Genomic DNA, 15,609 nt, shown 5'->3' with positions numbered 1-15,609 from the left:
TAGAGAGGAAAACGTAGGGGGCAATGCTAGTGGCTTTAATTAACATATTATACAACCTCTGCGTTATATATACAGACTTCCTTCTCTTCTATATGCACACATCATACAGCGCGTACTATACAGCCGCGAGCGCCCTAGGCACCGATGTCTATCTATATCTTCATCCACCACATGGCCGGGGGGTATATCTTACAAAATACCTCTGCAATCCTCGTACACCTCTCGAGCTCCGTGCCTTAACCAGGCCCGATCACTCATACTCGTACTTTCCAATCGACCAGCCATCAGAACTACACTCGCGTTTTCCCATACGAGACAATCAAGCTTTAAACTCCCGCTTAATCTTGAAAAACCGCGTTTCCTCCTCATTTTCCGTCTGGCCTTTCTTCTCTAGCTCGGCCCATACCTCAGGGTACGTGCCCTTAGCCCACTCTTCGACAAGATCTTTACGATTTTGGCCGGGGAGGGCGTTGTAAAATATACCGATTCTATTTGGTGGTTAGTTTTTATTCGATTTCGATGGCATTTTGTTTGGCTTTAGAGGAGCAAGCCAAAGAAGATGACGAACGGCAATGGGGAAATAGGAGAACTCACGTCATCAAATCAGGCTTCAACCCAAGCTCCTTCTCTGCACTATCAACCACATCCCTCGCATCTTCGAACTTCCCCCTTCCGGCCAGCGCGCCGACATACGAATTAAATACATCCTGGGTGATCTCGATCTCCATTCTGCGCATCTGTCCCCAAATCTCTTTCGCTTGGTCGCTTGAATAATGCGTGTACTGGCATGCTCTGAAGACTATCTCCAAGCTGCGGTACGTAGGCCCTTCAGTACTGTTCGTGATTTCGGTCCAGAAATCAAGAGCACGTCCGCCTTTACCAATAGAGGAATAGGCGAGCATGAGCGCGTTGTAGAGACGCGTGTTAGGCTCCATATTCGGATCCATCTTGAACATATTGTGCACCATTTCGAGACTTTCAGCATCTGCACACATGGCTATGCCTTCAAAGCATTGGATGTAGGTTTCTAGACTGGGCTTTCGGTCGCTGAGGGCATGTTGCCGCATGTGTCCGAAGACGTAGCAGGCCATGTCGGATCTGCCGCGGTCGAAGAACTCGTTCATCAACTCAGTGCGGATATCGGTGCCGATTTCCTCGAAGATTTGTCGAAGCACTTGATAGGATTCCCAGGCACGGGCGTTGCTATTCCGTCTGTCCATACAGAAGTCATAGAATACATTGCGGATGAGGATTCGATCTCCCATGGCGTACTGATAAACGTTGGTTAGAAGAAGATCGTAAACATTCTGGATTTCGTCGCGATCCATATATATCATAGCAACGGCTGACGTTGTTGCACCCTCCAAGCCGGCCTGTCGCGCTTCCAGGTCTGTGAGCATGGCGTTGATACGATCATAATTGTTTGGTTTTGAGCAGAGAGCTCGGATATACTTGTTGATAGCAGGGAGATCCTCATCTTCCAGAATCTCTTCAGACTGAAGAGCTTCATAGGCAGCCTGAGCGCCTGATAGATCTCCGGCATCCATGCGATAACCCATCTGTAGAATGTAGGTTCTACTATTTGGGAGGATACCTCGCTTGAGACCAAGGGCAATATATCGTTCTGCGAGGTAGGGATCGTTAAGGGAGATTGCCAGTTCCACAAGCCCGTTGATAGTAATAATATCCGGTCTCATCTTTTCGTTGTCCGGATTTCGTCGGATCATAACATCCATCATACGTTCAACATCCTCGACCCCTTTCCCAACAGCTCCTGCTGCCCATTGAAATATCACGTCCCACAAATACTTGTTAGGCCCGTTCTCAATAATATCTCGGAATACGGCCTTACACCACTCCAGCTCGTTATTCCGTAAAGAGAACTTGTAGAGTGCAACCATGGTCTCTGGACTTGGCGAGTGAGGCTTCTTGCTGGCTTTGTCACGCTTGCCGTACCATTCCTTAGTTGCCTCAACATTATCTCGAGATGCAAAAAAGCAAGTCATAATCCTTTGTGCCTCTCCATAGAACTCGATCCCCAACTCTTCCATCATTGCTGCAGTCTTGAGAAGCTCCGACTCGTTATTTTCTCTGGCAAATCCTGCTAGAACTAACTTCCAATTATAGGTCGCTTTCAAGGCTAGATTTAGTTGACATGTTGTCACGTTTAATCTAAAGCGTTCTTGCACAGCGTCCCTCGCAGCTGCAGATTCTCCACTCTGAGTTAGAATTTCCACGAGGTATCTAACATCGCCATCTTGCCAGTCCCCTCTTTTTAGAAGCTCTTTGTGGATCTCCTTGGCAATCTCGAGGTGTTTGTTGGGCGTAAAATCAGCATAGACTTCCTGGGGAAATTCCTCGTAATTGTTGTCTGAATCCTTCGGTTTGGCAAGAAAAACTCTCCTAAACCGTCGCAGGTCGGCCCCCGTGAAAATATGCTGGCCATCGGCTGTCCTCAAGTCCCGCAGGTGGTTGAACAATCGCAAGACATATATAGCGTTATAATTGGTCACCGTCTCCTGCCTGAACAACTTATATTGGACGAAATTTCGGAAGGCAGCAACCAAATCATCAGCAGGCGGAAGCCTCGCTTTTAACCTCTTCATCTTGGAAAACTCCATGATCATCATCATCCCAGGGGCAATCTGTGGAGTTTTTGGTTTTCGTGGAGGTTTCGTCGAGAAGCCGAACAACGTCCTCTGCTGTGGCCGTAATGTTATCGAGGGAGTTACATGTCTATGGCGAAGATACAATGCCGATTGAGTCGGACAGCGAAAGGTAAAGCCTTCGTTCCAAAGCAGCCTTCGAAAGACCACGCGGGTCAATTGGGACCGCATCGCTGGGAATGAATCTATACCCGGATTAGGAGCTGTAGAGTGTTAGCAGGATCAACTATGGCAGAGAATTAGGAATGCTGCATACAAGATCATGAGTGGCAATTACTGGAGATGCAAGCCCAGAGCTACGCAATGGCTGTACTTTTTTTGTGACACCGAATCTCTTGAAGCTCTAGTGAAGGGGAGCTAAGCCACTTTAGGCCTGACAGGTCACGTGTTTTAAGTACCCATTTCAGGAGACACCAGATACAAAGTATTTCTATAGGAAATTGGAAATGGTAATTGCATATAATAACACTCCTATACGGAGTACATAGTACAATATCCCTCCATTCGCCGTACCCAGAAGTGGGGCCGTACCTCATTACGATCTCCTCCCAACTCCTTCCCAACGCCATCCCGAATCACCTAACCTCCCAACCCCGAGCCCGTAATACCATCAAGCTACCATAAAATCATCAGATCAATTCTCCTTCACCCTCATCTTCGCCAAGTTCTGGCTCGCTATCCCAGTCAACGTTATCCGCGGCAGCTTCGGCCGCACGCTGCACCTCGGCCAGCCCGCTGAGTTCAGTAACATAATCTTTATCGGTGAGAGCACGTTTAACGAATTCCCACCCTTGACGCTGGTACTCATTGACAATCTTAGGGGAACAGGCTGAACAACAATCGTATGACTGTCCACTTATGATCTTATTTTGGAAAGTCGACAGGAAGCCGCGGATTTGATGGGGAACGATGCCTAGCGGATGCCCTGGAGGATCCCTTTCGTAGTCGATGGAGGCTGTAGCTTGATTCACCGATGCCAGAGGAGCAGGAGCTTGTGCTCCTAGAGGATGTTGTAGCAGGGATACAAGAACTTCCACGAGGAGATTCGAAGCGATAGCGGCAACTCCAGGGCGCGTGACAGTGCATTGCTGGTCAAGCGTTTGATCTTTGACTGACTGCAGTGAAATTAGCTGCGTTCTGAACTTATATATTTCGCACTTACATCTGCAGGAGCTACAACATCGTTACAGAAGTAACACCCTAAGACCGCTGGCCCTCCATCAGCTGGCGCAACCCCGTGTCTCATGACCACATAAGTGTCGAATCCTAATGCTGCGTTCATAACAATTTTGCCAGCAGCCTTTCCCATTACAGTCGGAAGCCATCGGCTCTCTCGTGTGTCCATCAAGAGGAAGACAACATCGTGGTCATTGATAAGCTTTTGCAAGGTCTCAAAGTCCAATCTGGTGTTGGCCTCATCCTCTATTGGGTGACCGAGCATCGGAACTGACATCACATGCCCAGTGCTGTCAACATTGGGATAAATCTCTTCGAGGGCTTCGGCGGCCCTGTGCGCCTTTTTTGCTCCACCTTCGAGGCAATCTTTATGGTCAAATAGCGGCTGCCGGACCGGATTTGAAAATGATACATTTGCATTATCGACAAACGTAATCTTTCGTACTCCCCATGCCATCAAGGCGCGGGAGACAAAAGTTCCAAGGGTTCCAGCGCCCAAAAGAAGGCATTTGGTATCCTTGATTCTATCAAGATTCAGATCTGGAGCAATGCGCCATTTCATAAGCTTTAGATTCAAATCGACGGCTTGATCTGCCAACTGTATGGGATCCATATATTGAGTGAGGTTTGTAAGCTTTGGACTTAATTTTCCAATGCTGTTGCGCTCCCATCCGGTAACTCGAGGCATAACATTGGACTCCACCTCCCCAGGCTGGGTTTCGAGAAGGAATATCCTACTTCGTGCCTCGTGTCGCTTTGCATGAACATCTCGGAAACTGAGTATTTGAACCTTGTTAAGTTTGAACCTTCGTTTGATCAAAACCAGTAAATTTCGTAGCATCCAGCCAGGGTGTTCAGGATAAGTCGAAGGGTCAACAAAGGCCACGAATTGATCTTCAGGCTCGACTCCATGGAAGAAGCCAGTTTCAAACTTCCCGAGAGAGCCAATAACCCACTTGTAATCTAACCCGAGACCTGGAGTCGGGGGCCGCTCGCTCTCAGATGAAGAGTGGCGGACTCTCTTGGCTAAAAAGAAGCCGTGCTCTCTGCTGTCAGTTCCATATTTCCAAGTGCCAACTTCATCAACAAGTTCAGTCGTATCTTTTCCAGTCAACTGGGGCGGTTGTTCTTCGGCTGATTTCCAGACTGGGTCCGAATGGAGTGCAGGAAATGCAAACCAGTATGTAAAGGTATATTTCTTTAAATTTGCAAACGAAAGGATGGAGAAAGAAGAGAGGAGTGACGGTATGGAATATATGGTGCCGTCATTAATAGCATCCCAGATCTGAGAAAGTCAGTACTTTGAAGTCTTATTAAAAAAGTCCCGCTGGTACCTGTTTAGCAGCGGTCTGGATTATTGCTGTTTTGTCGACATTTTTGAACCCCTCGATAGTGTTTACGTTTTTGATCTTGCCCTCAGCACGGATATGGTTTGGAGGAACGCTATCCAGTTAGCAGGAAACAATATATAAAAAATCGGTATCTCGGAGTTAGAAAAGTGCAAACCCACTCATCACTAGTAAGAGCATTCCCTAGGACTCTCATTCGGCAACTATCTTCGGGGGCGGTGGCGCGAGGCTCGTACAAGCCAAGTACCGTCCGCGCCGAATCATCTAGTTTGTCATGATCTATCTTGGATTGTGATAGGGCTGTATAAAACGGAAGCTCGATTTCGGAGCCAAAGGGCGCGAACTTCAAAGCCATGCTGGCTGGCGGCTTCGAATCGTGCCTCGGGTCAAAGGCGGGGTGTGAAAGACGATAAGATGAGAGGGGCAGAAGGTGAGATAGTGAGATTGACGTTTTGACTATGTTGCAACCGTTGCATTACATGCGAAGCTATTCGTAAGTCTGCTGGTAAGAGTATATTTCCCTGTGTTTGCTTCTCGATCTGTCTGGATATATGGCTTATGGATAAAGGTTTCGAGGAACAAAGATACAATGAGCCGTCATGACCAGGTCGGCTGTGTGACGCAGAGTTCACGTGGCCTCGCCTCGTGATTACGAGGGCGAGCACGTGAACATGTGCGGCCGCATTGTCGCTGCAAAGGGACCGCGATTTACCGCGACGCGTCTTCCAAGACACACGGAGCTTTAGGAACACTACCGGCATCTTTCAGTGATAAACTTGAATTCTGAGTCCCCGTCGACCTTCAGTCAACAACACACGTTCCGAGAAACTCTACAGGAAGGAGAAAAATAATTGGAAGTCAAGCCATGTTGATTGGGCTCTGCGGAGGCATTTGCGCTGGCAAACGCACTGTTGCCAGGTATCTCCAGGAACACCATGGTTTCACACGTCTCTACCTTCGACAAGACAGGGCTGATGATATCCATTTTCCCGAGTCAGAAGTGAATGGTCATGGCAATGGAGATATGGATATCAAGCAGGTGGACGGTCATGTATTAACAAGAATAGTACCGCCTCCCCAATACACCGGTGTCTCCCCAAAACCCTCCCAAGTCGCGGAGGACCATACTTTCAGCACCACAGAGGAATTGATCGACTTCGTCACTAAGCGATGGCGCGAACGCTGGGTAACGACAGATATTTATACCGAGCCAATCCTCGATAAGCTTCTCCGCCGCCCGTTCTTTATACTCATCAGTGTGGATGCGCCAGTCGGTGTGCGGTGGAGGCGTTTCCAAGCTCGACTATTGAAATCCGAATCAGCAGCCGAGAGCCTGTCCCTCGAGGCCTTCCTCATAAAATCAGACGAGCACCTCTATAATCCACACTCGGGACTACTTCCGTTAATATCTCGAGCGACTGTCCGGCTGCTGAATACGTCAAGTAACCTCGCGCATTTATACGCAACTTTGGGCAAGCTGGATCTTACGAACGAAGACCGTTTAAGGCCAAGCTGGGATCAGTATTTCATGGAATTGGCATCTTTGGCAGCGCAGAGGAGTAATTGCATGAAACGGCGAGTGGGCTGTGTGCTAGTGAGGGAAAAGCGGGTTATCAGTACCGGTTATAACGGTACACCACGAGGACTCAAGAACTGCGGAGAAGGGGGCTGTCCACGTTGTAATGAAGGCCAGGGTTCTGGTTTTGGTCTGGGGACATGCTTATGTATCCATGCCGAGGAAAATGCCTTACTAGAGGCCGGTAGGGAGAGGATTAGAGAAGCCGCGACGCTATACTGCGATACCTGCCCTTGTTTGACATGCAGCATCAAGATCGCGCAGGTTGGGATCAGTGAGGTGGTTTATAGCCAGGGATACAGCATGGATGGGGAGACTGCGGATGTCTTCAAACAGGCTGGCGTCCGTCTTAGGCAGTTCATACCGGTCTGTGACCTCTACTGGATTGTTCCAACATTTGCTGACTTGTCAATAGCCTGCCAACGGGTTGATACACTTAGAAAAGCCCGCATTTTATTAACTTACGCCAAAGTGAAAATATCCTCGAGGTTCTTTACAATTTGGATAAGTGGAAATCATGCCAACAATATTGTTAATAACTTCTAGTTTGCGTAGATGCTGAAGTTTGGCTAAATCCGCCTCATATAAATGATCCATCTGTCAGATATCTGGTCGGTCACAGTGATTTGTATTGCAACTTATATTTAACTCCAGCAAGCTCAATACCCAGAACGCGCGTTTCACCCATCTCACTTGCCATGAATCTGAACACGATGTCAGCTTCGTTACAAGCACCGATCCCCTATATAGGAACTCATGTTGTGAATAAGGTTTCATATCGCAGTAGCTGAGATGCAACTTCAGAATCTACCGTATAACGAATATTGAAAATTCTAATATCTCTCTGATCGCCATCATTGACGGCCGGATTACAATCCATAGGTATGAACAGTCGGTATGAACAGTCCCTTTTCATTCCACGCCCTATTTTCCCCCAAGCCCCTTTTTCTCCAAATTCTCTTTTAACCACCCCCTGGCATCCTGCATCTCCATTCCCCTCTGGACATTAAAACTCCTTTCCTTGTCCCAACTCACGCCCTTCCCCTCAGCAAACACAACCCTATACCTCCTAAGCACATCCTCAGGATTTTCCTCCAACTCCTCCCTCAGCACCTCCACGCTCCTCGGCTCTCTTCTAACCGTCCTCCCGGTAACCTCTTCCAAAGTCTTAGCCAAGCGCCCATAGCTAATCGTATCCCCCGCCGTATAGACAACCTGATTTCTATACCTCCTTTCATCACCATCAAACACAACCTCCGCAACAGCCCTCCCAATATCCCCGGGGCTTGTGACAGTAACTCTATTCTCTTCGCCCCCCAGAGCTCTCACAAGAACCTCCCCATCATCAGATAGCACAACACCAAAACTCTCCTCAAAAAGGAAACTCGTAAACATCCCCGTACTAATAATAGTCCATTCGGTATCCTTCTGCCCAGGATCACGAATCAAATCCCTCACATCCAATTGCTCATCCCACACAGGCTGCGCGCTCCCCCTACCCACAATATCATAGTCCACGCCGAACTGCCATGGAATATACCAGGGTACTTTGGCGTCTAGGACCGCACGTGTAATTTTTACTTGTGAACCGGGGCCGGAGGCGAAGCCTAGGGCGGAGATGATCAAGTCGAAAGGCTTGAAGAGCTCAGTGAGTGAGGTGAGTGAGAGTGTGCTTATATCCGCGGCGAGTATCGATATTCCCTGGGCGCGGAGACTTTCGATCTCGGCTTTCTTGGAAGCGGAGGGGCTTGAAATGGTTTGAGGCCGGAGGGTGACTGTTAGTTTTGTAGTGTGAGGAGCTCTAGTTGAGAGGGAGTTCAAAATGGCGGTTCCAAGCTCGCCCAGGCCGAGGACGAGGATGTTTGTTGGGAGTGGCATTTTGAGTGAGTATCAGTTTTGGGTTGCGTGGAGTTACGGATTGCTTGTGGATATATATGCTTAATTCTCAAAAAGAGTTCTTAGCTTTAGTATTCCATGGCCGGGTGTAAATTGAATACTCTTACTTTATATCGGAGTCAATAATCGGACATACTAATTATATCCGATATCAGGTAGCGTTGGTCACATTTCCGACGGATACCTTGCCTCCCATTATAAATCAAGCTTGCTTACTACAAGGAGGAAAATACGAACTTGCTAATAAGTCTATATTGATCGTCATAAAAAGCGCTCTAAATAGTACTGGCGTGGAAAAGTTAACTGGTTATAATTCGCTCTCAAACTGACGGACCATCAACCCCTTCTCGCCAAGGAAATCCTTCACCTGTTTCACCGTGTACTCCCCCCTGTGAAACATTCCCGCCCCAAGAGCTGCATCCGTCGTGGTCTTCGCGAATACGTCTTCAAAATGGCCAGGATTTCCAGCACCACTTGAAGCTATAACGGGTATCTTAATAGCGCCCTTGACTTGATTGATTAGCTCAAGGTCGAACCCGCTGTTGGTTCCATCTTTGTCTATGCAATTCAGGAGGATTTCTCCTGCGCCCATTGCTTCCACAGCGGCCACTAACTCGACCACATCCATGTCCCTTGTTTCTCGGCCACCTTTGATAGTGCAGGCATACCAACAAGTCTGCTCGCCGTTCGGACCTGGATATTTTGTTTGGACGGTGTTGTGCTTCGTTGCAGCTGCCTCTGAGACATAAATCCTCTTTGGATCTACGCTCACGACCACCGCTTGGTTTCCATAGGCTTGTGATATTTGCTCAATGGCCGTCTTCCCAGACAGTTTCTTTCCAGCAGCATAATATTCTTCGGCTGCAGTTACGGCATCCGATCCGATAGAGACTTTATCCGCACCACTCTTGAAATACATCGTGGCAATGTCCAATGCGGAGACCTTCGTCCCATCTGTGTCTGTGGTATCTCTAATACCACCACCAATAGTCAATGGCACAAATACGGTCTCTGATGTCTTTCGCAAGATCTCAAGCATCGGTAGATCTTTCAGCGGACAATCCCGGAAACTCGTAATGTTCAAAAAGGTAACTTCGTCTGCACCCTGCTCGTAGTATTTCCTGGCCATCTCGACTGGTTTCCCGAGATTTCTGACATTTCCTGCTTCGGACTTTTCTCTGACATCGTATTGGTCGCCCTTCGTGACGACAAGATCACCTTGATCATTTGTTCGCACGTCCAAACAGGCGATGACTCTTCTCGTCAGGCCTTCCTCGACTGCCTTGATTGCGGCATTGACCTCGCTCTCTTGCTTGCCATCCAAGAACGCTTTTAGAACTCTCAAGCCGGCAACACCGCTCTTCTCCGGATGAAACTGTGTCGCGAGGATGTTTCCTTTCGCAACCGCACCAACGAACTCCTCATCCCCATACCTTGCAGTTGCCACTGTCCAGCCCTGATTCTCAAGCTCCCCTTTCTTGTACGGCACTTTATACGAATGGACATAGTAGTATTTTGAGCTGGGTCTTAGGCCAAAGACTTGTTTATCCGATGTATTCGCGCTATTCCACCCAATGTGAGGCACAGCTTTCGAGCTATCGTCGAATCGATCGAGATGGCCTTTGATGATGCCGAGGCCGGGAACCGATGAGTTTTCCGAGGAGCCTTCGAACAGCGATTGCAGCCCAACACAAATACCCATAAATGGTTTTCCGGATTCGATGTGCTTTCGTATGGCCGGGAGGTAGCCTGCATTGGAAATTTGAGTCATGCAGTGACCGAAGTGACCGACACCAGGGAGAATCAGTTTCTACAGCAGAATATCAGCCATTGTAAGAAACAATTGGGGAACGGGCATTCAAAAGGATTTGCTTACATCGGCCTTCTCGACATCTTCCGGCGACTTGATCCATTCCACTGTATACCCCACCTTCTCTATCGCATTGACCAAACTCCGTATATTGCCCGCCACATAATCTAATAGATATACTTTCGGCATCGTTCAATTGGCAAGGTAGCGCTTCAGGTAGTCTGTCAATTGTGCGTTTATGAGAAGGTTTGGTCAAGAATTTAGTGAGTCAGGAGCCATCAGCAGGGTCAGCAAACACCTTTATTGCCCCGCGCTAAATTTACTGCCGCTTACGGGTTCACCGCCCCGGGGATATCAACCACCCCTGATTCCCCGACATTAGATGATGCTTTGTGTTCCAAAGGATTCAGAAAAATGATAATACGATGTCTTGCCGCGCTATAAGCTAATCATCAACGGCCGGAGCCCACCGGAGACTCAAAATTGTCCTCAGAGTTGTTCATGTATGTACAAATACCCGTTCCTCTCCGGCAAATTCATAGAGACTCTCTCCGCTAGCTTTCACAGCTTCGAATCTTGGGTTTTCCCATTCTCCTTCTCCCTCTCCTTCAAAGCCCACTCAATCAATCGCTTCTTTCTCATTTCCACGCCCACCCTAGGCGACCTCCCATCCACATATCCCATAAAATCATGTGTACTAAATCCCATCAGTGACAACAGTCTCTTGGGAATCTGATCCAAATTTTCCCAACCCTGGGCCACGGTCATGTTCTCATACGTCCTTATCCACGGCTGGCAGTATTGAATTGTCAAGCTTCTTCGTTGTTTATCCGACGTGTTGGCTCCGCCGCTATGCCACAATGTATTTAGGAAGAACACCATAGAACCCGCGGGCATGATTGCTGGTATCATTTCCTCACGAGTAGGTTTGCGGTCGTCGCCCCAAAGATGCGATCCAGGAATGAGTGTTGTTGCACCATTGGTGGCTGTGAAGGCATCAAGGGATACCATAGTACCCTGACCATCGAAAAGTTGTCAGCTTCAAATAACTGTAAGTTTCAAAGTAGGGCGGTAGGACATACAGTACCCATCAATGGTCTTGGACGTGGTAAATTGATCAGACCGTCATCTGTATGTATTACCTGCCCACTCTCACCAGGCATGATATCCACCGTGTGAAAACTGTTGATCAGATAGTTGGGCTGTAGAAAATAATCATTAAGCTTCAGCACGATGTCGTGGATCGGGAAGTAATCAAATGCCCGGCTCTTATCCGTTAGGGCATATATTCTTTTGGTTTTGAAGCCCTCGAACTCATTTCGTCCACCTTTTGATGCGGGGCCTGAGGAATTGTTGGACTGTAGCCGATCGAGCTCCTTAATAGCGGTGTCGACTTGAGTTGGAGTGTAGATAGACGGAAGGATCACGTATCCATGTTCCAGTACATGGTCAATAAGATGTGCCACCGAGGGGTCCTTTTTCCCAGGAAGAAAAGTTGTGCCATTTCCGACTTGTACGCGGTCATGGATCGTACTCGAGCGAGCGTAAAAGGGATCTGCTTTAGAAGCCTGAATGTATTGTATTAACAAACCGGATAAGAGAAATATGAGACTTCTATCCGTACCATGGTGATAAAATGCAATACTAGGATACTTGGAAGCAAGCACAAAAGCCGAAAATAAATGATGCGAAAATTGCAAGGGGGAATAAAGGAATGAAGGGTCTATATATTATATATCCTTTTACTAGTGGGTAGAGTCGCAGGTGGAAGCCAGGTAAGCTGATCACTCAAATGCGGGGATGTGGCTTGTGGAGTGTGGATTGGACCGAGGCGCCGGGAAAGGGGTGAGGGGGGTTGCCACCCACCACGTGATGCGACCCACGAATAGTTGGGGCTTTGTACTAGGTAGGTATTTGTATTAGTATTGTACGGTCAAAAGATGATCAAAAGAAGACGAGTCTAATGTTGTTGGCATCGTTTCATAATTCCGCTTCTCATTCATCGATCCCACTCGACAAAAATGTTTGAGTGTCTGCCAAAGCTAGACTATCAAACAGCCATAACTATTGGCAACACAAAACTTATGCACACTTGTACTTCTTTTTTGGTAAATCCAATTAGTTTCCTCTATTTGAAGAATTTCGGCCTTCTTGCCTTTAGTCTGGGGATATTTAATTGGAAGACTCCGAGGGTGCCAAGCTCCGAGACAACACTCGAGATTCGGGGAGTAGCAGCCCAAAATGTATGTGTGACATTTCTTTGCTGTGGTTTGGGGAAGAAACGAGGGAATGTTATCACCATAAAGTCGCCCTCTTCAAGTCATAATTTCAGGACCTGCTCTCTCGTTATCGTTGGGTTCATTGCTAATATCCTGGCATGTAGTATGACCTCTAGTCCGCCCACTTGATGAATATCAAAGAAAGTCTTCCCAACTATGGCAGCCTTCTCAAACGAGAAGTATCGTTGTGAATCTCCAGTGGCGTTCAACGGTTGCTACGCCTTCTTCAACGTCATAAGAGGAGAAGGAATGGATGGACACTTGATTGCGTGAACCCGTCTGATTGCTCATGCCGTATATCCAAAGATATATTTTACCCCAGCTCGAAGTGAGCTTGTAGATATGCAAGAATGGGTTATGTTGGGCCTGGACAAGTGGGGTGAGAAGGCGAGGATAGAGTAGCTCTCGAGAAGGATCAAAAGATGCATGGGCGGGAACTTCCTCGCCGAATATGACACGGTATTCTGGGTTGGATTGTCCCCAGAGTGAGTACTCCAAGGACCGCTCATCCAATAAATAACACACAAAAGGTTTCTTGTTCTGAGACTATTTGGGGCACCCTATGCTTTATGTAGAGTAGCAGTCTCGAGGGCATGACAGGGGAAAGATCTGACGAGGAGATATCTTCGCATCTGTCGCCGACGGCTGAGCTTCAGTACAGTACATAAGAGCCATAGCTACAGATATAGCAGTGCAGTTCTAGATTTTATAGCTATGAATTTCGCCTAGCCCTTTACCCACTTGGGATTTATCGTAGACTGTTGAATCAGGTAGGCGGAATTAAAAAATTCAAACGCGAGGTCTTAAGCATATCGATCCTGCTCGGCTGTTTCCGAGGTCCCCGAGCTCCCTGCTATAGGATCAATAAGGAAGGACGATGATGCCCACTGGGGCAGCGAGAATCCTATGGTTGATCCCTGCCTGTATCGACACGCCTTAACTTCGGAAGAAGCCCATGGGTGAGCTGTGAGTCGGTGGCACCTGAGACGAGAGTCTCGGGGTGTTTATCAGCAAGCACTAGGGACGCCACTGCATGAGATTGTTGGGGGAGAGACTGGAGAAACTTCTGCATATGCAACCAACTCACAGCCGATCCGAGAATAGCAAGCGATGGAACTTTGTTCCATCAGTATCCATTAAGTATCTTCTAGAATGGTGAGATTGGATGCAGTGTTCAAGCATAAATGCGGGCTCGGAGGAATCTGCGACCCGTTTTAAACTTAAGTCCGAACCCCCGTCGTCAAAACGTGGATGTTCTGTTCTTACCTCCATAAGCCGCACACGCAAGCTTTTCGATCGTAGGTAAGGTAGGTATAAATCAACACTTCTCTCTACGATTCTTTCTCTTGTTTGCTATTCCAATTCTAATAGCGGTTCTCATTTTCCATACTCGCAATGCATCTCGTACTAACCGGCGCAACGGGTCTCGTGGGCTCTGCCGTCCTGCACCACATGCTCAACGCGCCATCAATCCACAAAGTTACTATTCTCTCGCGGCGGCCAGTCGCCCAGGCTACAGGCCACGAGAAGGTAAATGTTATAATCCATAGAGACTTCGCCAACTACGCGAGCTCGGTGTTAGATCAAGTCAAAGATGCGGATGGTGTGGTATGGGCACAAGGAATCAGCCAGACGAAAGTTTCGAAGGAGTAAGCCAAGTCCAGTCCCCCAATTATTGAGAAACAAACAAGATGAAGGCTAGAAAACTTATACATTATACGTACAGAGCCTACGAAGAGATAACATACACCTATCCCCTCGCATTCGCCCGCGCCCTCGCAGAAACCACCTCACCTAAGCCCCTCAACTTCGTCTACGTCTCCGGCGAGGGAGCAACCACAACGCCCTCGTCGCTCACCCCGCGTTTTGGCATCGTTAAAGGCCGCGCAGAAAAGGACCTGCTTGCGCTTTCTAAGGATCCCGAACATCAGAATCTGAGACCATATAGTTTGCGTCCAGCAGGCGTAGATCCTGGTCACCATCAGGAGATTCATGAGTTTTTGCCAGAGAAAAATGTTTTGGAAAAGGTCATGTTTGGTCCGGTATTATCTGTTCTAAGGAGTGTTGCGAATGGGTTCACGAGTCCTACGAGGGAGTTGGGGAAGGTGCTGACAGACTTGGCGGCTGGGGATGGGGCACCGATTGAGGGCACGGGTGTGGTTGAGGAGGGGAGGACGGTTACGAATGTATGTGTTAGGAGGCTAGGTGGTTAAATTAAGAGAAGGATGAAGCTGTTGGATGATATATGATTTATTGAGTAATTAGGTACCTAGATACTTGAGATTGTAATACTACTGATTGATACCCCAGCTATCAGGAAATATTTCTTAGGACACCGCGAAGCAGGTTCCGAGCATACCTCCTGGGATATTCATAGGGTAGCGCACAGCTATATCGAGAGCCTCCATTATTTTTAAAAGTTTTATTTCAATTGTTTTAGGTTATTTTCTTTTTCTTCTTCAGCAATCCCCCTAACCCCAAAACCCATGCTCCATTTGATGCATGCATGCAAGTTCCCTATCCAATATCCAATAAAAGTATCACAAAGAAGGTAAACCAATCTCTTACATCTGATCTCCCCCATTCTCTCACCTCTCTCCCACCATATATACAAACTAGCCCTGTCTTCTCCAATGGAGAGACAGGCGCGACTAATGAACATTAACTAATAACCATTCATCTTCTTCAAGAGATGAATCAGCCCGTCCTCCTAAGATGTTGATATCAACACTCTCGAACACTGCAAATAGAGGATTATAGTAAAGATAGCGCGCTGAAAAGCAAATATGCGTCGATAACGTGATCGTAGAAACGTGTCGTGATAAAAGAGTGTATGAAAGTACCAAGCAAGCGCTGC

General features: G+C 47.7%; 6 protein-coding genes across 6 annotated transcripts; 2 read left to right on the top strand and 4 right to left on the bottom strand.

Annotated features, from left to right (window-relative positions):
• Positions 1-319: 319 nt before the first annotated feature.
• Positions 320-5,546, bottom strand: BP5553_05162 (E1-like protein-activating enzyme Gsa7p; the record flags this gene model as incomplete). The annotated part of the gene is made up of 6 exons (XM_032013785.1): positions 320-488; positions 595-2,869; positions 3,316-3,781; positions 3,829-5,127; positions 5,177-5,285; positions 5,353-5,546. The coding sequence occupies 6 exons, from the start codon at positions 5,544-5,546 to the stop codon at positions 320-322; spliced, it is 4,512 nt and encodes a 1,503-aa protein (XP_031870385.1).
• Positions 5,547-6,056: 510 nt separating this feature from the next.
• BP5553_05161 (Cytidine deaminase-like protein) lies at positions 6,057-7,227 on the top strand (the record flags this gene model as incomplete). The annotated part of the gene is made up of 2 exons (XM_032013784.1): positions 6,057-7,133; positions 7,183-7,227. 2 exons carry the CDS (start codon positions 6,057-6,059, stop codon positions 7,225-7,227), a joined length of 1,122 nt encoding a protein of 373 aa, XP_031870384.1.
• A 464-nt stretch (positions 7,228-7,691) lies between these two features.
• On the bottom strand, positions 7,692-8,645 carry BP5553_05160 (putative isoflavone oxidoreductase; the record flags this gene model as incomplete). Its single annotated transcript, XM_032013783.1, has 1 exon — positions 7,692-8,645. One exon carries the CDS (start codon positions 8,643-8,645, stop codon positions 7,692-7,694), a length of 954 nt encoding a protein of 317 aa, XP_031870383.1.
• Positions 8,646-8,970: 325 nt separating this feature from the next.
• On the bottom strand, positions 8,971-10,662 carry BP5553_05159 (putative bifunctional histidine biosynthesis protein hishf; the record flags this gene model as incomplete). The annotated part of the gene is made up of 2 exons (XM_032013782.1): positions 8,971-10,473; positions 10,540-10,662. 2 exons carry the CDS (start codon positions 10,660-10,662, stop codon positions 8,971-8,973), a joined length of 1,626 nt encoding a protein of 541 aa, XP_031870382.1.
• Positions 10,663-11,034: 372 nt separating this feature from the next.
• BP5553_05158 (Uncharacterized protein) lies at positions 11,035-12,100 on the bottom strand (the record flags this gene model as incomplete). Its single annotated transcript, XM_032013781.1, has 3 exons — positions 11,035-11,490; positions 11,556-12,041; positions 12,098-12,100. 3 exons carry the CDS (start codon positions 12,098-12,100, stop codon positions 11,035-11,037), a joined length of 945 nt encoding a protein of 314 aa, XP_031870381.1.
• A 2,047-nt stretch (positions 12,101-14,147) lies between these two features.
• On the top strand, positions 14,148-15,083 carry BP5553_05157 (Uncharacterized protein; the record flags this gene model as incomplete). Its single annotated transcript, XM_032013780.1, has 3 exons — positions 14,148-14,401; positions 14,479-14,938; positions 15,063-15,083. The coding sequence occupies 3 exons, from the start codon at positions 14,148-14,150 to the stop codon at positions 15,081-15,083; spliced, it is 735 nt and encodes a 244-aa protein (XP_031870380.1).
• Positions 15,084-15,609: the final 526 nt, after the last annotated feature.

Source organism: Venustampulla echinocandica (assembly GCF_003357145.1).
Source record: "Venustampulla echinocandica strain BP 5553 chromosome Unknown scaffold_2, whole genome shotgun sequence".
NCBI classification, from domain to species: domain Eukaryota; kingdom Fungi; phylum Ascomycota; class Leotiomycetes; order Helotiales; family Pleuroascaceae; genus Venustampulla; species Venustampulla echinocandica.
The sequence above is the reverse complement of the archived record's forward strand: the minus strand, read 5'-3'. Positions and strand labels throughout refer to the sequence as shown.